The 23457-nt window shown below is 43.1% G+C and overlaps 1 protein-coding gene across 1 annotated transcript in view; it reads left to right on the forward strand.

Moving 5' to 3' along the window:
- SLC35F3 (solute carrier family 35 member F3) overlaps positions 1 to 23457 on the forward strand; it is a 116124-nt gene that overhangs the window by 81790 nt on the left and 10877 nt on the right. Inside the window, exon 3 of the mRNA XM_032430374.1 lies at positions 19799 to 20018. Within this exon, the coding sequence (XP_032286265.1) occupies positions 19799 to 20018 (220 nt within the window). The remainder of the gene's footprint in view (positions 1 to 19798; positions 20019 to 23457) is intronic.

Raw genomic sequence — 23457 nt, forward strand, 5'->3', positions numbered from 1 at the left:
CACTTGTCAGGACATTTAAGATTAGAAATAAATAAAAACAGATAACCTTAAGAAATAAAAGAAAAAATTTACTGAATTTAACTGAACGGACATTGTATAGGCTCAGAGACTTGATGGAGGAATTGAGCACCTGGCCTTAGGCTGGAATGAACTAGACAATTCAAGAACCCGGGGTACTGGAACCAGGAACTTGAAAGCTAGAGCCCAGCCTGGGTCACATGCCTGTTCCTCCCACACACACACTAATCACTGTGGCCAGAAAGGCAATGGGCCACACTTGCCATTCAATCCAGATGGCTAGAGGAGCGCTTCTCAGATGCTGATGTGCACGCAGATCACCAGGGGAACTTGTTAAAATGCAGATTCTGATCTCAAGGAGGAGATCTGAGGAGAAACCTGAGCTTCTGCATTCCTCACAAGCTCTGGGGCGATGCTGATGCTCCTGGTCCTGGGACCACACATCAAGACCTTGGCAGAGCATGGGGAGAAGTGGATTGCATCAAGAGTGTAGCACAGAGCTGGCCACTAGAGAGATTTTGTGGTTGGAGAAGCGACCATAATTTGTGTTCACAACAATCAGGGTCTTCTTGCATCCAGGAAACAGAAACGACTATAGTTGGACCTGGTAATTTCCAAATATACTGTAAGGCAAAAGCCAAGAAGTATCAGGAGCCATCGGCTGTCTGTATATGTATAGGATGGCAGTCTATATGCATAGAGGACACAAAGGAGCTCCAGGTTTCAAGGTGGGATGAGAGCAACAAGGGAACACGAGGTGAAGAGTGGTGAGGGCGATGCCGGCTGTCTTGGCTTCAGGGACACCGTAGCTCACAATCTCAGCCACACCTGCCTGGGCTTGGCTGCAGGTCTGGTGACTTGTGCTTGTGTGTCTTGGGATGAGGTGGGCAGGGACTTGGGAGACCTTGATTCATCCATCCCTGTAGACGTGCTCCCAGCACCTGTCTGCTGCCTTTTGTGCCGAGTTTTGACCACTCAGCATGTTTAGAGCCTTGGCAAGCATAGCAGTGGTGGAGGCTGATCCCTGCCAAGTGGCCGAGCACAACAGGGAAGCCATCTACTCCTGAGCTGCAACCCTCTGCAGACCAGTGGGGGGTCTCAATTCCGGGCTTGCAGGGAGAACATGGGCAGAGAAGATTTTGGCTCGCTAAGTCATCTTCTTCCTGAATTGTCGCCCAAAACTAATGGAAATGGTTGTGGGGGTTGTGGGGCTTGTGGGGCATCCTGGAAGGCCAGGATGGACATGAGAATCTGGTACATGGTACATCCCAAAGGCTCCATGTGAGAGGAGAAGGGCCCTGCCCATTTGCAGCGCAGGGCCTGGGGTCCACACTGGGCTGAGGTTAATATTCCCAGGTAAAGGCTCATCGCTGGTTGGGGCAGCCCCTGGGATCAGAGAGGAAGGAGCCGTGCAGGCTTGACCCATCCTCCTGCCGCCTCGCAGACCAGAGCCTTCCTGCAGCAGTACCCGGGCCTCTGTTCCAGGGAGGTACTACCAGCTCTAGACTTTTAATCCACTAGGATGTGAATCCCATATTTATAGATGATTGACTGTAAAAGCATCATCTGAACTGGTCCTGCATTTCACAGATAAAAAAACCGAGACCTAGAGACATATGGCTTATTAATTTTTCAATTAAAGATTTCTAAGGCCTAGGTTAAAGGTAGGTAGGTTTCCTTATAAATCATAATATGCTTATAGAAATGTCTTGTTTTCTTGTTCTGTGACTGTATTTTTCACAATGGATTTATGATGATTTGTGACTAATAATGTTGCTAGGAAAAAATAATGAACACTTCCACATAAGGGTTCCTTTTTTCTGTTTTTTGCTTTTTTTTAAGACTAGAGAGGTAAAATTTAAAGTTATTTTTCCCTTCGTAGAATGTAGGTTATGAACAATTTTCACTCTCTCTTGAAAAGTGTCATAAATTATGCTGACAGGTTTTAAATCTCCAAAATCTGCATATGATTATTTTTAATTCTCACTTTATTTTGTCTTCTGTCACACAGTCATTTAAAAAGGTCTTGATTAGCTTCAAATACTGAAAAGCTGATTAGATGGGCAATATATGCTTCACCGAGATGTTTCCATGTAAACAGAATACTTATTTTTAAAAGGTGAATAAAGTAACATTTTTTTACAGACTGCCCACAATAGACTAAAATCAACGTGTGCTCCAAAAGCAAAAAAGGAAGGAAGGAAAGAAGGAAGGGAGAGAGAGAGAGAGGGAGAGAGAGAGAGAGAGAAAGAAAGAAAGGAAAGAAAAGAAAAGGAAAGAAAGGAAGGAAGGAAGGAAGGAGGGAGGGAGGGAGGGAGGAGGGAGGGAGGGAGGAAGGAAGGAAGGAAGGAAGAAGGAAGGAAGGAAGGAAGGAAGGAAGGAAGGAAGGAAGGAAGGACAGAAAAAGACAAGACTCCTAAGTTTTATTATTACCAGGTTTCCAAAAAGGGCACTCAAGCAAGATCCTGCCTTGAGACACCTCTGCCCCCCACGGCAGATGGGGTTATTTTACTTTGAAAACCTTCACTTTCCTAGAAAGTGTAGACTGTTGGTCTCACACAACCAGAGCTGTCTGGAACTGGGTGCTTATGGACTCTGGATGAACAGAAAGGAGCCATAACTAGGAATTGCAGTAAGACAGGAAACAGAAGCCCCATCAAGAAGACTCTGGAGTAAACAGGACTCCTGAGAACAACAGCTCCTTGGGTACAGGTCTGAGTCTAGTATGGGAGGAAACCAGAGCAGGAACTCAGTTGTACCCCAGAGTTTTCTCTAAGCTAGAGAAATACCCCAAAGCAAGGACAGCTTTCTCTCAGCCATTTTTTTTTTTATCCTTGAATCTCAGGGAACCACCAGTGACTTCCTCAAGGGTAAACAATGTGTGTCTTCAGTCAGTAATGCAGGGCCAACCAGTATGTATTTAGGCAGCTCCTAAAGTCCAATCTAATTTACTTTTCAAAGGAACTACTGGTGTGTGCCATGGAAATCCATCCAATTCTAAAGCAGTCTCTACTGTTCATTTGGATTGGGCAGTTATGGTTGTGTGTGTAAGGGAGACACACCCACACACACACACACAAAGAGGAAAACAACCTTCAAAATCAGTAGACACACATCCACACAGCAGCGTCCTGATGCCAGCCTTGAAAAGCTACACAGTTAATATAAATCAATTCTTTCCACAATGGCACAGTATGGAATTAGCCCTAGCTCTGAGCATTTCTGTCCTTGAGAGACAACAGAATTTCATTTCAGCTCTTGTGAGATTGTTCTCCTTAGTAACAACACTGATTTTTCAGCCCCTCTTGAGTTTGTGGCATCTTTGCTTTACTCTAGGTTCAAGATCAAGAAAACACAGCCTGTTCATCTAACACTGAATTACACAAATCTTCACATCTCTTCAGTTTGAAGAAAGCTGCTTTTTAAAAGCAGAAATCTGTTGATAAAGCCAAAGGGGTAGCCTTGAGGCTAACTTCCCTGAATTTTTCTTTATAAAGATACATTTATGCCCATGGTTTTAAATAGCTTTGACACATCTCCTGAAAATAGCAAAGAGCATTGCCCACACATCTGCATAATTAGTTGCAGGGAATATACCCTGAATCCACATGCCCACTTCTGCAAAACCCAGAGAGGCAGGTTCTTTGCACTCAGTGCTACACACACACACACACACACACACACACACACACACACACACACACTGTTTGACGGTCACTGAGCCTGAAGCGGCAAGGGAATCATTGCAAAGAGCCCTGCTTTGTTTTCTCATTCTGTCCTGGCCAGCAGGGTGGGTGAAGAGCTACTCATTCCATGATAAAGATAGTCCACTTTACCTGGCACATCACCCACCACTAAGGTTTCACTAAAATAAATACAGGGAATGGGGAAATGAATCAGAATCCCTTGGTTCTAGACTCACCTCTGCTACTAACCAGCTCCCCAGCCCAGGGCAGAGCTTGTCACCTCTGTGCCTGAGCTTGCCTATATCTAAAATAAGGAAGCTGGGTCTCTCATGTCCCTGCCAGCACTGATAGTCTGCAGTTCTATGATAGTCACTTGCTAAAGTTTCTAGCAGTATAAATATCCTGGCATTGGCAAAATATGTCTAAATATCAAGAGCTAAGTTGTGTGATGTATTCACCAATATCTGTTGAGTACACTTTTTGAGTCAGGAGCTGTCCTAGGTCCTGACAGGTGCTAAGGTGACTAAGACACGGGCTCCTTCTTCCAGGAAGAAACCAGTGGCCTGTTGGAAGAGACACTGATGCAAAAAGTATTATAAAAGTCTGTGGAGATGTGAGGGAGGTAGGCCAAGAGGATTAGGGGACCAGATTTGCAGGGTGCCTCCGGGGAGCTAGAGGTAGAAGAGGAAGCCCTGGAGGAAGAGATACCTGGTGCCTCCATGAAGGGGACAGCAATAGAGGAGTGACTCCGAACTTCTGAAGCCCACGGGAGTGTGGCCTTAAGCAGAACTGAGCCCAGCCAGGTAGAGAGAAAAGCCTCGGTTCCTAACAAGGCAGGGTCCCCTTTCTGTGCTTTGCTCTCCAAGCTGGGCTCTGTGACGGGAGCTCTTCCTTCCTGCAGCCAGCTTTAGCAGACAGATTATAGGACAACATATTGCTCGTGCTTCTCTGAGAAAGGCCAAGGACAGCAGATGATATTAACATGCATGATAAAGGGACTAAAGTCAGGCTAAAGACCTTTTAGAATCCTCATAGTGTAACTTAACTATCCCATTATGCTATTTTTGAATATCTGTGGAGTGGATCTATGAGACAGCTATATGAAATATCTCATTGTACACTACATTACTCCCTTGCAAAGCTTGGGCTCTGAAGATTGCCATTCTGGCCACCGACCTTTGCCAAAATGCCATTGCCATTCAGGTGACAGATGCAGAGAGCACCTGTCTGGTCATTGACCCAGGCCTCAGTCTCAAGCCTTGGACTTCCCACTGCCACAATGGGAGACAGCCTGAAACAGAGAGGGAGGGCTGCTCACCCAAGGTCTTCAGGAAATTTTATCAGATTTTTGGAGTTTCTACAGTCATCATGTCTCCACACTGATAGAATCCCAGATACCTAAAAGATGGTATGGGAGAACAAAAGCAGGCACAGTGTTGGAGCCCCCAGTTCTTCTCTTGTTGAACAAGTATTAGAAGCATCTTCCTTATTGTGAGCTAAATAGGCTTCTTTCTACCACTCCAAAGCCCCGAGCAAATAACCACCCACTGGGAAGAAAGTGAGGTTGGCCAGCAGGTGAATTCAGGCATCTGCTAAGGCCATGGGATTCAATTCTGGGACTCTGAAGCCACCATCAGATCCCATATCACCCCACCCTCACAAAGTCTGAGCTCCAACTTCTTTTAGAAAGCCAAGGAAAGGTCTGTCAGATCTGCCATGCCTTCTCCACCCTGTGATAAAAATGCTGTTGGGTCATGTGTTGTAAAAATGTATTCCTGGTTCAACTCTTGACAGCTTAGCAAAACTCAAAACAGGTCATTGCTGAAGTAGAAGTAGCAAAAAAAGAAAACCCAGTGGCTGTTATTTTCTGGGACCTGTTGAACCAGTGCTTGGTGCTTCTCAGGGGGATATGCTTCATTAAAGCAGGTTGACTTTCCTGAGCCACTGGTTCCGTTTCAGCACTAATGACTCTCATAAGAGCCCACGTCCAGCTTGTTGATCTCCTCCCTGCACAGGAGAAAAATCCCATCCTGCCAGAGATGGTCCTACATGCCTTTCTGCTACAGAAAACCTTGTCCAATCTCCTGGGTTAAGTAGACTGTCACAAACAAGAATTCTCAGAGGAGCTTTATTCCATGCAGTAGGGAATGAACTCCCTACAGCAGGCAGAATAGTTTCTAGTATCGAGAGCCTGTTTCAGATTGGGACGAAATGCACAGAAACTCTGAGAGCTCATCTTTCCTAGGTGGCCAAGCTACGTCAGTTGGCACTTTAGTCTGCACACAAATGGAAGCTGTGGGTCATCCTGTCTTTGATGCTTTGATCTTCACCTTTGGCATAGAATGCAGAATTTCTTCATTCTGACTAGCACGTTAGCCAGGAGCCATATGGACAAGATGATGTTCACTCTCTGCACTTTTCAGATACTTCTGCTGTTTGTGCATGCAAAAGAACCAGCTAGGCCCCAAACAAAGAACAGATTCCTGTGGAGGAGGCTGTGAAATTCCTAGTTAGTGGGACATGTATGCAACCTGTACTTTTTGAATATTCCCTCTCCAAGACATGCTTAAAGCTGGACTGTTCCTAGGAGGAAGTCTCAGGGACCAAAATTCTTTGTATGCTATTAATGCCCTCTATTTATCTTGGATCACTTTCCAAAAAGGACATTGTCAATAGCATCATGGAAGACCTATTTTTTCTGCCTCTAAATGTCTCAGGCATGTGTTTTTAGAACTGACTGATAATAAGATAGATAGATGATACATAGATAGATAGATAGATAGATAGATAGATAGATAGATAGATAGATATAATAATGAAAACACTGTTAACCAAACGCTGGGATAGCATTATGTTGGAAGGATAGCAAAATTTGCTACAGAAGGGATGATATGTAACATTGAAACATACTCATGGAAAATGCAAACACACTTTCACTTACTTATGAGCAGTAATGGCTTACATGGGAAAACGATTCTACTTAAAATTCCCCAAAAGATATCTTAACATTTCAAAATAAACAAAAGCCTGATTCATTACTTTGGTAACTGGTCTCTGCTGCTTCTGTTTGCTTAAAGCTCTAAATAAATGCGGGGGGGGTGGAAAAGAGGAAAAACATTTGCCCAATAGTTCACTACTTCTAGCCACTCTTAACTTTTGCCTGTTAGAAAGATTTTGTTTTCTAATATCAGAATCTCAAGGTTGAAAAACATTCAATTTCATAGAGTCCAACTTTCCTGCTAATGCTGGGGTGAATATCTTTTATAACCACCTTACAGTCTTCTTCTTGATACTGGATGAAGATATCAAGTGACCCAGGCCATATAAATATGCTATGCTGCTAGGCCATTCTGCCATCTATTTTCAGTAAAACCCTGCAGTAGATGCTGATGTCTGGGAAACTACCCCTTGAATGCAAAGTGATCATCCAAGCACACCATAGGGGTCTGGAACCTCATTCTCTCCATGACACGTGTTTTCTTTATAATACAGATATGCCCTAATCGTGTGAGTCAGTGGGTAATTTTATAAACACTTGAGTCATCTGTAATTCCCCCCAACTTTCTATTATGAATACAATTATTCTTCAGGAAAAATTCTAACATTTGTAGAAAATTATAAGCATGAAGATATTTGTCACCTTTTTTATTATAATAAAAAAAATTGGGAGCAATGTAGTATCCAACTATACAGTGAGACAGTCACACTATATTCACCAGCCCCAATTTGATGCAGAATATCACCAGAATATCTATGCAAGTATCCGTCAGAAGGTCACCAGCTCCAGTTCTACACAAAAACAAATCCAGTAAGTAGAAAACCATCTGATCCTAAGGGAACATTCTTAGGAGACATTGTCAGTTAAGAAACAAGATATCGCCTTGCATGTGCATAATGATCACATGTGGGTAGACACATCTGTATGGGGGAAAGAAAAATATGTCAAAATTTCATCATGAGTAACACTACTTTTCTCCTTTCATATTTTTCTTTTACACTGTTCTATGTTTTTAAAAATTCCTTTAAGAAAGCAAACAAAATGTTCCACAAAGTTAGCCTTTTTAAAAGCCCATTGTAGAAAAGAGGAATCCAGCTTGATCATTTCTTGAAATTAAAGTGCAGCCTCCTGTGGGCCCTGAACTTAGGTTTTCTTTAATTTGAATATTTTGCCTTTATTTCTCCTTCCTCTTCACCAGATAGAGCAGGCACAGGCCATAGGGCACAGGCCATCCCCCAATGCCTATATCCATTCATCATGATTCTTTAATTAGGGCCTTTAAGGTGAAGGAGTTATTTTACATCCTTAATCACAATGTGGATAAGTTCATTACTTTACTATATAATTTGAATTATATATAAATATCTGTGTGGTAAAAAAAAGTGTATCCACTTATGTTTGACTCTGAATAGGCTCTTCTCAGAAGGCACAAACCTATCATGGTGGTTGACTCTAAGGAGATCTGGGGTTTGGGGGTTAGGAGCAGAAGATAGTTAATTTTCAGGACCGTTCTGTAATCCAAGTTGGTTTTTTTACCATATGGAAGTTTAAGAATGGTAACTAAAGCAAAACAATCATTATGATTAAAATCTATATCTACCTTAGCTCTGACCACAACCCACATGAGTAGGTTGCTCATTGGCTTTTCCAGTCACTGGGGTGAGGTCAGTATTTCAGTCCAGTTTTTTCTGTCCTGTGATTGTATCTTCTCCTCTTTTCTGGCTTTCGTATGAGGTTCCAGCCTCTGTCTATAAATGTCTCCATGAGAGACTCTTCCGTTTTGAGGGCTTGGCTATTCTTGCCACAAACCTAATTAGCTCTTTTTTTCTTCTTCAGTGAATCCTTTTCTTTTTCATAATGATGAAGGAGCTCTTTCACCTCATGAACCTCATTTTGGATAAAAGAAGTAACTTACAGGCAAAAAGTCCTACCCTAGGGAAAAAAGATATATCTTTGATTTAGGGCACTCCTAACCTCCCTCGTCAGTTCTCTACTCCCACAAAATGGCGGCACACGCAAGCTCTGGAAGATGGGCAGGAGCTTCCTCCCAGCTTCACTCTCTTGTTTTCCTGTCTCCTATGTGATAGTTGCAAAGCTATGGCTGACATCACCTTTAAATGCATTCATAGTGCAAATGCTTCAGCACCTGTTTTGGATTAATCTTTTTGTTGGAAGTGAATGCTGGTAATGGACTAGAAAGTGAGATCCTGTCCCTGTTTTCCTAGGGATGCACTGATCTGGTGGTTTGCATTTTTGAATGAATGACCATGGCTCAGCTCAGGGACTGCACTTAGAGTACTTGTAGGATGAGGTAACTTCTTGGAATTCCAGATGAAATAAAAATTTTTTATTTCCTAAAATCTTGATCAAGCTGATATATAAATCGGCCACAAACAGCAAGCATATTGCCTTTCAAACCAGTCACAAAGTGAGTAGGTGTAATATTTCGTCTGAGTTTCTACAAGCTTGCCCAACCCACTTGGCTTTTTCTATGATGCCTCTGTTCATGTATGAATCAAGTAGGCGGTCTTTTGTTCATCTGCTGAAGGTAAGCTATGCAGCAGGTCATCTTCCAGTGTAACAGAAAAGATAGCCTCTGTCCACAGGGGTATGAGCCCATCCCATCTACCACATGCCAAGGGATTCTGGCATTTCCCAACGTCTCCTTGGGAGGCTGTGGTAGAAATGCAGTTCTGTTCCAAGAGACAAGTTTCCTTCCCATTTGGTTCCCAGAGATCATGTTGCTGAATAATACTTCGGGAATTTATCCTGCATCTCTATGTCCCCACCTACCCCCTGCCTATCCCAACTAATGCTCTCTTGATTTACTCTTTTGATTTTTTAGAACCTATTTTCATTTCTTCCTTATCACAGTTTTCTAGTTTTTTTTTATTCTTTGATTAGTTGCCTTCTTTTAATGCTTCCATTTCTTTATTCTTTTTAATGTCTTCTGAGCCAGAACCCACACAGTGACTGTCTTTTGCATATCAAATATATTGAAATGACATTTTATCTCAACTGAGCGTACTCCTTAAGACCTTGCAAAGGAAGGAGAAAAAAGGTATAACTGGGATAATGGCTCCAATTTTGCTCTGCTAATATTTCCAAGCATTATTTTTATTTTCAATAAATACAGTTTGTATTTGTGAACCAAGGGAAGCCCAAATTAGTCATTTAGTTTAAGTTTTTTTATTTTATACATTATTCCATCAGTCTTTATGATTTTCGATCTCCTACTATGTATGCGTTTGTCCCTGAAATTGGATAATACATTGTATCACCACCAATATATACTAATAGTAATGCAAGCTTATTTTAGTACAAGCTATGGACAGAGATGGTGGGAGTCAAAAACATTGGCTGATGGAATTATTCTTAATGAGCCTACAGAAAGAGCCTAGTACAGAGATTTGAGCCATAGGTACAAAAGCAGGCCAGAGTTGCTCAATACAGAGAGATCCAGAAGAAAATCAGTAGTCTTCCTATCTAGTGCTCAAGACTGGATTTGTTCTCTAAGGATCTAAGCTATGTGCTGAGCTTCCTGCCCTGGCACTGAATCACATCTCCCTGGCACCATGCTGTGTTCAGTGGATCTCTGCCTGGTGTCAGCGGGCCTGTCCTGCATGTCCTCCAAGACAGATTGACATGGTTTTAACAGTGGGCCCTTTGGAAACCAGCATTAAGTTGTTTCTGACGCGGAGGTCCTTACAAAATGTATGAGTCTATGTGCCACAGGGACTTTCCATACTGTTTGCACCAAACTTCTTGGGTTGCTCCAGCCCCCTGCTAGCATAAAAGTAGCCCATGTGTTTGCCTCACATTTTTTTGTTGTTGTTATTTTTCTAGAATGTGAGATCTTGCTCATGTTTTCTTTCAGCAAGTACTATCCTAATGGTTTGTATTTAAGGGTAATTCTTGCACGTGAACAAACTAAAGAGTCTGATTTCTCACCTCGGCATTGAGTTGTCTGGGGTGCCTTAGCATCTGCAGAAGTGACATTCCCTCTCTCTTAACCCCCACCCCACCTACTTCCTTCAGAGACTGCATTTGGACATAATCAATGAAACTGTATTTCCATTTCCATCTTCATTAATGGTAGTAGGAATCCTCTACTTCAGAAGTCAGTCACTCTAAGATTTTTTTTTTTCTTAACATGACAAGAAAGTAAAACACCAATTTGCACAATATCTTTAAGTAGATCAAATAACCAAGTTCTGGAAGTGACAAGATATTAAATAATCTGGACTCTAACTTAAAGAGTCCTATCTTTGTGGTGCCTGGGTAACTCTCAGTAGGTTAGGCGTCCAACTCTTGATTTTGGCTCAGGTCATGATCTCAGGGTCGTAAGATCAAGCCCCACATCGGGCTCCACACTGGGTGGGGAGCCTACTTGGGATTCTGTCTCTCCCTCTCCCTCTGCCCCTCCCCCACCTCTCTCTCTCTCTCTCTCTCTCTCTCTCTTTCTATCTCCCTGTTTAAAAAGAACAAAAAATAAAAATAGAGAGTCCTATCTTTGATAATCTATAGTCACCTGGCTTAATGGTGGCATTAGCTATGTTGCATTTAAGCCATAGCTGTTTCTATAAAGTTTTCCTTCAGGAAATTGTCTTTTTTTCTCTTTCATTTTAAACATTTTAATACAATGAACAAGACAAACACACATACATCAAGAAAGTAACACACACATAAATACACACACACAGACTTAGTACCCCTTTCACATTTCTTTGCATTAATTCTCTGAGAATACCAATGTTCTGGCATAGCCAGAAATAGGATGACACTTGAAACTAAAGATGGAGGATATCTATAGGTTTCATTGGTTTACATTTGAATTTTTTTTTTACCTTTTAAAAATAATTTTTTGGATATGAATTACATTGGAGAATTTGGAGTACATACACTCGAGATAACTGGTAAAAATGCATATTTCTGGCCTTATCCCCCCAAATTCTAATTCAGCCATCTGGTATGGAATAGGAATTCACTTTGTCCACAGGTATTTGTAGAATACTTACGATGCACCGGGCATTATTCTAGGCTCTGGGGATTCAGCAGTAAATAAAACAAAGTTGCTGCCTTCATGGTATTCATATTTTTGCTGAAAGAACAAAGACAATTAAAACAATGTGAATGTAAAATATGTCACAGAGTGTGAGTCCAAGTGATGAAGAAATGAGGGGGTGGTTGAGGTAGTGATGTCACTGTTTTATAGAAGGGTCTGGGAAGGCCTGTCTGACATTTGAGCAGAGACCTGAAGGGGTGAGGGAGAGAACCATGCGCCAACCTTCTCTCAGATTTACATTTTTTACCCTGATATCATATTGAGTAAAAGAAACCAGACACAAAAAAGTAAATAATGTATGGTTCCATCTTTATAAAGGAAAAGTAAACTATTGAAACAGAACTCTCCATGACGATTATATTTAGAGGAGCAGGTAATGACTAAGAGAGGTCACAGGGGAAGTTTCTGTAGTGCTGGCATATTCTATATCTTGGTGGAGAGGGTGTTACATGTATGATTTTTCTTTATAAAAATTAATCTTTGTGCACTTGAAGAAATATACTTTATATTTCAATTTTTTAATTTACGTCTAAAAAGGAAAGACAAGGAAACAATTACATTTACAATATCATCAAAAAGGATAACATACTTAAGAGCAAACTTAACCAAGGAAGTGAAAGACGTGTATATGGAAACTACACAATATTCCTGAAAGAAATTAAAGAAGACACAAAACAAAGGGAAAGACATTCAGTGTTCATTGATTGGAAGACTTAATATTGATAAGATATCAGTAGTGCCCAAAGTTATCTACAGATTTAACGCAACCCCTATCAAAATTCCAACAGCATTTTTTTTCAGAAATAGAATAATCCATCTTGAAATTCATATCGAATGTCAAGGAACTCCAAATAGCCAAACTGTGTTGAAAAAGAAGAACAAAGTCAGAGGTTTCACATTTCTTGATTTCAAAACTTATTGTAAAGCTACAGTAATCAGAACTGACACGAAGTGTGATACTGGCCTAAAGACAGATTTAGAGACCAATGGAATAGAATAGAGGACCCAGAAATAAACCCTGACATACATGGTCAAACAATTTTTGACAAGGATGCTAAGATTATTCAATGGGGAAAGGACAGTCTTTTCAACAAATAGTGCTAGGAAATGTTGTGTTACGTAGATTTTACCACAATTAAAAAAAAATTTTTTTTAAAGAAAGAAAACAAAGACACAGAGAGGCAGCATGAACTTTTGGATCCAAACTTAGGTGCACATGAGAATCCTTTGGAAATTTTTAAAAATACAGCGCAGTCACATTTTAATGCAAATTCACAATAACAAAATATAAGGATGACTAATGTTTCATTTATGCATAAAATTTCAAATAATGTGGCTCCCTCAAGATTTTAAAAAGTTAAACAAGAATCACAATATCAACTCTGGGAGCCCAAGGGAACTAGAAATGCTAGGTGGCAGTGTTAATATTAGCTGGCAGACAGAAATACAGTATACTGTGGGAAAACTTATCAAGGTTTGTAAATTTTGAACTATGGAATGTTGTCAAGAATGTACCCCTTCTATAAATGGCACCATTCTCTATAGGATTCTAGGCCCCTTACTAGACAATTTGATCAAGTATATCTAGGGTTGAATCCAAGCAATCCATATTTTTAAAAGATCCCTGGAATGTCTAAGACTAATGGTCTATGCATCATTGTTTAAAAACCACTGGTCCTCCATAAAACAATAAGCACATTCATTCTGTGTAAAAAAAAAATTATTGACATATATTATGTCTTAGGCTATGAGGATATAAGGTGAAACAAAAGTATAATGACCACATGGAGCTCAAGTTTAGTGAAGAAGTCAGATTATTAAATAAGCAGTTATAGTAAAGTGCAGTTATAATAGAGGATACTGTTTATATAATAAGGAGTATAGGGCATGTGGGGAGCACACATCAGGGGCACTTCACTGAAGGGGGCATATGAACTGGTGCCCAATGGATGGAAAGAAACCAACCAACAAAAGAGGGAAAAAGTAAGAGTGTTTCTGGAAAAAGAAATAGAGAATCCATTGAGACCTAGAGCAGAGTTGAAGAAAGAGCACTGAATTCACAGAACTAAAATGAGTTCAAGGTGAGGGAAATTCAGAGTAAGGATGGAGAAGTGGTGATGCATAAAGCTAAGGGTAAGGCCAAGTCAGGAAGGACCTGGCAAGCCTGGTGGGGAGCTTGGCCATTATCCTAAGGGAAAGTGAGTGGAGAGGAGGATCTCTCTGGCTGTGGCATGGAGAATGTGATGGATTGGATTGGAGAAGAGACAACAGTGCAGAGAAAAGCTCAATTAGGTTTTAGCAGCAGTGGTCCAAGGGAGAGAGGAAGAGTCATGGGCTGGGGTAGTGGCCACGGGAACGAGATATTTAGAAGCAATAATCTATAGGCCTTGGTGATGAATTAGATGTGAAAAGGGAAAAGAAGTTAAGAATGATTCCCAAGTATGTAGCCTGGGTAGAAATATGAGTCATGGTACCATGTTGTGATTGAGGGTTGAGGGGGAAGATATCGCATCCATTTGGGAAGGCCGAATTTGAGGTGTCTGGGATGTCCAGGATGCAGGATGGTATCCAATAAAAGAAGTGTCTTAACTAGAGATTCATCAGTTGAGCTTTGAAACCAGAACAGTAGATGAGTTGCTCAGTGACTGTTTGCAGGACAAAGAGAGGAAAAAGTAGAAGAGAAATCTAGGAAAACACCAAAGAAGTCACCCGAAGGAAGCCTTGAAGTGTGTGGAGAGGTTGGAGAACACCAAGAGGGGTGTGCTGAATTGGAAGCCAAGAAGGGTGTTTCAAGGAGGAACAGTCAACAATGTCAAAGGCTTCCAAGAGAAAGATGAACACCGGCAGGTGCCTATTGGATTTAGCAGTGCGGAGCTCATTAGTAATCATCCCAAGGGTGAGTGGTGGGAGCTGACACAGGGTTAGTAAGCTGAAAAGCGAGAGAGGCAGTCATGGCGGACGTGAGTGCAGACCACCATTCTGAAAAACCTTGGCTCTGAAAGAGGGGATGAGGGAGGACAGGGGGCTGACAAGATGCTTGCTTTCACTTTGGGGGTGTATTTTGGTGAGGCTTAGACCTATCTAAATGGTGATAGAAAGGATCCAAAAGAGAGGGGAATCTTTGAGTGTTCAGTGGAGAATGAGCACAGGTCTGGCTCCACCACCATCTGAACTTGAGGGCATTGTTTGATCTGTCTGGGCTCTGGCATCTTTATCTGTAGCTTCTCTATATCTGTGGTTTTCAAACTGCACTCCTCAGAACTGTCTCAGAGCACTCATGTTTCAGCTTTAGCCACAGCGACTTGACCTCTCTCTTATGTGTTTTTAAACAGTTTTTTATTTCTAGCAATTTAATACATATACATACTTTGGAAAAGCGAAATAGCAGTAAAAGAATCCTTAAAAAACAGCAACCCCGTCCACACCTGTTCACTCTCAGCCACTCCTAATTCTTGTGGTATTTATGCCAATTTATGTAAATTGAAGTCTTATCTCCATATTTCTTAAATGTAGACATCTATTGATTTCTGTCCCATCCTATGCCCAACTCGCCCAGATTCCGATCCTTCCAACATAATGCTATCCCAGCGTTTGGTTAACAGTGTTTTCATTATTATAAGCATGCAAATATTGCTCACTGACTCTTGTCTCCTTTTGTGAACAATCTGTCATTTCTCCTGCCAGTAACATTTGCCTCTTTTGTCTCGTTTACCTGATTTCCGTTAATGATTGCTGTTTTTTTTCCTAAATGTTCTGCCATCTAAAAAACCTATCAGTATACTCCCTGTGCTGGTGTAATCACAAGACTTCCTGGAGACTCCACTCCCAGAGACCTACGTGGTCTGCCGTGGAGCCTCCTTGTGGCACTAGCTTTGACTCTTGGCTGTGTCAGAGCCATGCCTTCTGCTGCCATACCTTCCGCTTCCTTGGTTTACACCCTGGTGTTGGTGCAGCCTGTCCTCTAGTGGCATGGGAGTCGATGTTTTCGAGTACTGCATAACTGAAAATATCTTTATTCTACCATCCCATTTGATTGATGGTTGGCTGGTTATAGAATTCTGGTTTGCAAAAAAAACTTTCCCTTGAAAAATGTTAAGGTTATTATGGTTTCGCTTCCATTTTGGTTGTTGAGATGTCAGATGCTATTACAATTTCCTACCCCTTGGACCTATGGGTTTTATTTCTCTTGGGAGCTTTTTATTGTTATTTTGATCCCTCATGTCACGAGTATGTGCGTTGTTTTGGTTCTTTCTTCATTCATTTTTCTTGGTGCCTGGTAGGCCCTTTTGTTATGAAGATTCATATCCCACATTTCTTTTTTTTTTTTTTTAAGATTTTATTTATTTATTTGAGAGAGAGAATGAGATAGAGAGAGAGAGCATGAGAGGGTCAGAGGGAGAAGCAGACTCCCTGCTGAGCAGGGAGCCCAATGCAGGACTCGATCCCGGGACTCCAGGATCATGACCTGAGCCAAAGGCAGTCACTTAACCAACTGAGCCACCCAGGCGCCCCCATATCCCACATTTCTAAAGAACTTTCTCGATTTATGTATTTTATAATTTTCTCCACTTCATTTTTCCCATTTTCTCTTCCTGGAGTTTCTTTTAGTTTAATATTGGACTTTCTGGCTTGACCTTCTAATCTTATCTTTTCTCTCTGTCTCTCTCTCTCAAGAAATTATCTTGGCTTTATATTCCAACTCTTCTACTTAATTTCTCTAACTTATCTATCCTTTATTTAATTTCCTTTTTATAGCCGTTCATTCCTGTTTCATTGATATTATTTCTTCTCTTCTCTCTCCGAGGACGTTCTCTCTCCCCCAACCCTAATTATAAATCCTACCTATCCTTGAAGGTTCAGCTCAAAATCCATATCTTGTATGAGGCCTTGTCCAATCGGTTCAAATCTCTCCACTAAACATGAATTCTATAGCATTTTTATATTCCACACCATCTAATATGTGATTATATTTAAACTTGCATTGCTTTCTGTTGAGGAAATCAGTTGTATCTCCCCAATCACACTATAATGTTCTCAAGAGCAGGGACTGTTTACTTGTTCTGCATCAGCCAGAGTGACTTGTCTAAAATTGTGAATATAACAAGTTATAAACAAGTGCTTACTGATTTGGAAAAAAAAAAAAATGATTGGCCATCTTAATTCCACCAAACCAGGCTATCCTAATCAGGGTTCTTTAAAGAATACCAAGAGCATAGGTATTTGCCAAATAATAGGACTGTAGAACTTACACATGTTTACAATTTTTCCTATCCTACACAGTGTTTCATTCATACCTAATTCAAGAGCAATATTTTAGTGACTTGCTTTTATTGACTCTTCCCTGAAACACTCAACTTAGTTTTTCATAGGAGAAACACAACTTTCTTTTCTCACATTTCATTGGTTTAGGAAATATTTAATAAATTATGCAGTTGAAATAACTAAGAACAATTGGCACAAGCAGGACTGGAAACAAACAACATCTAAATCTTGGCCAACACATGACTCAGTTGGTAGGAACCAAAGGGGTTATGCATGCCGGAGAGTAACCTAAGTGCCTTGGGCACTTAGCCTGCCAAGGAAGGAAGGGCATTCAGCTGTCATGTCATTTAAGTGGAAAACAGTCAAGGGAGTATCTACTATACTTTATTCTTTGTATACCAAAAAGAGGTATCTGGAAGAAATGGATTTGTGCTCATCATCTCTTGGGTCCCTGTGCAATCAAGGGTACATGTGGGCAACCCAGCTGACATGGATTAGTGGACAGCCTTTGGTCTGAAAACAGCACTAGGCTCACTGGCTCAGGGGCCAATCATCTTTGTCTCCTTAGAACCAAGATCTCCCCACCTGAGCTGTACTCCCCACCATGAGTCTACAAAGGGCCAACAGAGCTCTGCTGGGCCCAGAAATCTTGCCTTTTCCATCTCCAGGATGGATCCCTCTTCCCACCACTTCTAAAACCATCACACTTTGGAAGAATCATACTTAGATTCTCAGAGAGGACATAAGGTTGTCCAAGTGACTTTGGATGGCCCCTGCCACAATATGAATCATTCTTTATAATAGTCTGGGAAACTTGGAAGTCCTACTTGCATTGTGGTCCCTTAAGAAGGGTAACCTCTAAGTAGAGTTAAAATAGGTTGACATTAGGGACACCTGGCCTAGGCATCCAACTCTTGATCTCAGCTCAGGTCTGCATCTCAGGGTCATGAATTCAAGCCCCTCTTTGGGCTCTATGCTGGGCGTGGAGCCTACTTAAAAAAAATGTAAAATAGGTTGACATTAGTGGTGGGACAGAAGATTTGTATTTCCTGTTGATCATGCTAGAAGGACTGGCAGAAAATCCCAAACACGAAGGAAGCCATCCCTGGTCTTTGTTCTCGAGGGTAAGAAGACTGTTCTATGAACAGGGGCTTGAGAAAACCCCATAGAAAATACTGTATGAAAATCACGCAGCAACAGAAATATCAGCCTATCAGATGAGAGTTTTGTCTCTATAAAGTCAAACTGGAACCAATTCAGTTGAATTGGTTTCGTGGTAAATTTAGTGATTCGAACACTTTCCCTGGCGCTGGTTTAGAAGCCACATAGGACTCTGAGTTCAGTGAAAGGTAATGAGCTTCCTGTTTCTTCTGGGGCTTTCCCACAGGCGAGTAGTGAACAAGGGCAGATTTCATTTGGGGTTGGTGATGAGAACAAATTGAATTACATTAAAAATCACACCAGGGGCACCTGGGTGGCTCAGTCGTTAAGCGTCTGCCTTCGGCTCAGGTCATGATCCCAGGGTCCTGGGATCGAGCCCCGCATCGGGCTCCCTGCTCCGCGGGAAGCCTGCTTCTCCCTCTCCCACTCCCCCTGCTTGTGTTCCCTCTCTCGCTGTCTCTCTCTCTGTCAAATAAATAAATAAAATCTTAAAAAAAAAAAAAAAAAAATCACACCAAATCCCGTTTGACTCTTGCTTTTAATTTTCCTCCTTTCCCGCTGCATTTTAATCTTAAGTGACAGAGGCCGCAGCTGTTCTCCCAACGCTGGGGTATTTGGCTTATTTTAGTTTTATCTTTCCTCTCACTGACTCCCGTCCTCACTTACTGATACATCAGCTGTGCTGGGCCCTGTGTGTGAGCCTGGGTGTTGGCGGCCATAGGAGCCGTGCTCCTTGCTCATCTGTCTCCTGGTCTGGCTGTCAGGGCAGCAGAGCAATGACCTTGGCTCCCCAGCAGTCCAGGTCTGCAGACCAAGCCCCTCTCGGGGCTCTCTCCACTCTCTCTACCCCCTGGCCTCTTCTGCTGCCTTCTTCCGCTTTGGTTTTCAGAAATGGGTTTTCATACACTGATGGTCCTTCCCCTGGAATCGAGAATGACATTGAAAGCCTTCCTTCTATAGCTGTTTCCTCATCCCACTCTCTGTTCACAGAGGCTGAACTCTTGGACCTGTGCTAGTTTCTCAGGGGGCGTGGAGACATGAACTTCCACGTGGTGGAATAACGGATTCTAAAAACGGCCTCACGGGGAGAAAATGCATAGCTCGTTACCACTAGTGGTATCGCAGCCAAAACGTATTGGCTGCCTGACCACAAAGACAATTCTAGCCAGAGGCAAATTTTTAAAAAATATGTCTCAATGAGTTCTCTTCAAGTATTCTTCCCCCATGGTAGAGGTCTAGTGACTTCCTTCTCTTACCAAGCAAGTGACAGAATTCCTCAGTCAGTCGCCATGGACCTGGGCCCTCTCTTCAGATCAGATAATCCCAACACGCCTGTGCCTTCTGTCTAGAACCATCAGTTCCAAATGTAGCATGAGCCCAAGGAATAAATCTATGATGTCAGATCACCGTGGGACATTTTCTTCAATGGACTAAAGCAACAGGTCGGAGAGCTACTTAATAGATTTTCATTAAAAAAAAAAGAATTTAAAAAATCAGAATAAACGGCTTGTACCCCCCTTCTAATTTGCTTTAAAAATGGGTATAGGGGAAAAATGGTCTGTCTCAACCCAAGAATATAATAACACTGCCTCTCTTTCCTTGTTTTAGGGAGTGCTGTCGATTTTTTGGAGACAATGGCTTGACTTTGAAGGTGTTTTTTACCAAGGCAGCACCCTTTGGTGTTCTTTGGACACTCACAAACTACCTGTACTTACATGCAATAAAGAAAGTAAACACTACGGATGTCTCCGTGTTGTTCTGCTGCAACAAAGCTTTTGTGTTCTTGCTCTCATGGATCGTTCTCAGGGACAGGTTCATGGGAGTGAGGGTAAGTTCCTTATTATCTGTCTTCCTCCCTCACTCGGTCATGTCAACCAAAACCTGCCCATTGGCTTGCTTGGCTCCATGTGCTGCATCCTAAGCCTAAACTGCTGACCACTGTTTTGCCGATTTGCAGCAGAAAAGGAGCCTGGGTCTCCGTGTGCCTTGCAAACTTTCTTGCTTGCAAACCATACTCGACAAGCATTCATTAAAGCACCTTTCATTTCAAGCATTTCAGTAAGCATTCCCTAACGTGTGTGCCCGTCGGGGACCCAACCTGGGGATGGCGATGTTCTCCCCTCTCTGCGTGCTCTCCCCCTCTCTCCCGAGGGCAGCCGCACCCTGCCGCCCAGAGCTCTCTGCTAACCCTGTCCCTCTTTGCTTAGGATGTACCTGAAAGCGGGGGGATCCTTCCGCATCCACATGGACGGGCGGGCAGTCTCAGTGCGCCCTCTCTCTGGACCGTGTGTACAAAGCTGAAGTGGGCCACAGACACTTGTGCTAAATCCAGATGGTGGACGGGCAGTTTCCTTCCCTCCACACCCCAGGCAAAGGGAGAGTGAGATTCTGTCCTCGAATTACCTCTTGTTGTCAGAACCGAGACTCAGCAAATCCCATTAAAATCTAGTCAAACTCAGCTAGTCAAATGTCTAACAGTGGTGTGAAATATGATTGTGTGGCACATACAAGGACTCACCCCGAATAAAAGGATCGAGAGGACAGTTCCCGTTGACGGAATCCTGGTGGCTTCTGCTTGTCTCCCTCTAGTGGCCAAGAGCTGCTACTGCCCCATCACCACCTTGCCGGCAAACAAGGACAAAGGAGGATTTGGATTTGGCCTTGCAGCTAGTTCTCTTGGGGGGGGGGGGGGGGGGGGGGCATCACTAACTTCTTCTTGCACCTTCAGGCCCTGTGGGCCAGCCAGGCAGCTGAGAGCCCTTTTGATGGGCAGTCCCATTCCCCTGAACCGTGCTGGCACCTGGCAGGGGGCAGACTCCAGGGCCCTCTCTTACTTGTGTCCTTTGCTCATTGTCCTGGGAACAATGACATCACCCTGGTGGAGGATTCACACCCACCTAGTTACTCAAACAGCAGTGGGGACATGAGTCAACTGCTGAGGAGTATTTCTGGCTTGCAGTAGGGGGAAAATTTGTTTTGAGGCTTAATGTTAATTTTGGAATAAAAACTCACTCCCCTTGCTAACCACCCAGAAAAGCTTTCCGCAAATAAATGATCTCATGCATCTCCACAAGAAATGCAGGTACTTCCAGCAGTAATCTGTCCATCAGCCTGCCTGGCTGGACTCTGAAGACTCAGATGTCCTGGGGCCCGTGGTGACTTTATTTGGATGCAAAATCCCAAGAGAATTCATGAAACTTTTTGGCATGTTTCTGATGTCCAAAGCAAATTCCAGAGAGGATCATGTTCACTGGGAAGAGAAACCCAGGTGAATTCTGCCTCTAAGCAGGACTTTTTTTTTTTTTTTTTTTTTTTTGAGGTTAAGAGAAAGAGTTAGAAAATACTTGAAACCCTCCTAGGCTCAGAGGAACAGCATGGCACACCCAGATCTTCCCTTTGTTGCTGTTCATGGCTAAGAGGGTTATCTCCCCTGATGTCCCTGAGCTGTGATCCAGCCTGGTCATCCTGGCCACTTGGCCAGTTGGGTCTGTGCTGACAGCTGTATACTGAACAAAGTCTTATGTTGAAGCCATCACTAGGCCGGCACCGAAATGAAAGTCTAAGAGGCTGGTGCTGCTGATGCAATCGTGTAACCCGTAACGTACTGTGCGGTTGTGGGTCTCTCTAACGATCATCACTCCTCTGGGAAGCATGTGACCTGCCATCTGAGAGCTTCCCACTCGAAGTCATGGCGGATTCCCCCTTCTCGTCTTTAAGAGTTTGGAGAGCTAGCAAAATCTGGGAGAGACCCCCTCAGTGGCCAGAGTGATGGGAAATTTCCCCTTGAGAACAGATGGAAACTCAGATCCCAGATAATATCTAACTGGTGCAAGGGTTCTCTTAGGTTTCTCTCAGACTGCTGGGTTAGCTGGCACAGAATTTCCAAAGATTGAAGGGAAATGACACGGTTCACCTTACTGGAGGGCCAAGCATACGAGCCTGAGAGTCACACAGATAGAAAGAAGATGAAGGAGCCCCAGCATTATGTTTGTGGGAACAGACTGCACAGCGCACCTGTGTTTATTAAGACAATGACTCAAATCACAAGAGCTGTGGTTCCTGCGAAACATCAACTGGTCCAGGTCCCATGGACTGACCAACAAGCAGCAAACATCTCACGCCAGAGAGATCTTGGCCACTTACAGCATCAGAGGTGACCATCAAAAGGAGCCCAAGTTGGCCACTGTGTCACCCTTCGACTCTGTGCTTTCTATGTGTTCCCTGGCTCTCCAGACGCAGGCTTTCTGACCCAACAGGGAGGTGCTCTCGCCTAGAGTCAAGTGGCTAGGGTTTGGATCTTGATTCCACTCTTATAAGCTGTTCGGCCTTGAGCAAGTTATTGAACGTCTCTGAGGCTCTGTTACCTCATTTTAAGGTAGATGAGTACTCGTTTTAGAGAAGAGTTGTGAGAATAAAATAAGATGGTGTATGCCCGGCACATAAAATCCGGTAACTGTTCTTTCTCGGTGTTGTTATTTCTGTTGTTCCTTCTCAGTTGGAGGGCTTTGTTGGATCAGCCCAGTACTTTTGGTGACCGTGTCAGAAGCTGACGAACATCAAAGGAGGCAGTTTTGTTTAGCAAAAGCAGCACTAGAATGAGAGCAAGTAGAACTCGGGCGGCATGAAGTACAGCCTCTACTATAGCCGAAGCCCACCCAGCTGTGCTCAGCAGCTGGACCGAGAAAGGGCGGTGGGTGAGACCATTCCCCCCGCCCCCACCCACAGCTCAGGGCACATGGAAGACGGGATCCTCCGCTTGCTGAGCAGCTAATCATAACTGCCCACAAGAGTCAAGACCCTCCAACCAGGAGGGACTGACGCAGAAACAAAAAGGCATGCTGAGAGATCATTCACGTGGGCCCTTGAACCCCAGCAGCACATTCCTGGGGATCCTGTGCCTTTTCCAAGACCAGGTCCCATCTCGGTTCTAGCCGATGTTTTCAATCTTTACAGTGCTCTCAGCATCTCACGAGAGGCTGTCCCTGAATGGTAGCTCCAGCGTCTGATCCCGACTGCCTTGTGTTGGGGAGGCTGTCCCCTGCCACCCGAGCGCAGCACAGGGGAGGACCCAGAGCACACAGAGCCTGGGGGAGCACCACAAGGCTCACGGCTAGCCCCTTCCCACACCCTGAAATCAGAAGGGTCCACTAGACGATCCCACCAAACTCTAATAGTCTGCTGGATAAGAGCAGCCAGAAGCTGGGAGGGGAAGTCTATTTACAATTTGTCCTTTCCGTTGCTCAGAATTGCCCCAGAGTGTACACATC

Source organism: Phoca vitulina, unplaced genomic scaffold (genome assembly GCF_004348235.1).
Source record: "Phoca vitulina isolate PV1807 unplaced genomic scaffold, GSC_HSeal_1.0 scaffold43, whole genome shotgun sequence".
In the NCBI taxonomy this organism is placed as follows: Eukaryota; Metazoa; Chordata; class Mammalia; order Carnivora; family Phocidae; genus Phoca; species Phoca vitulina.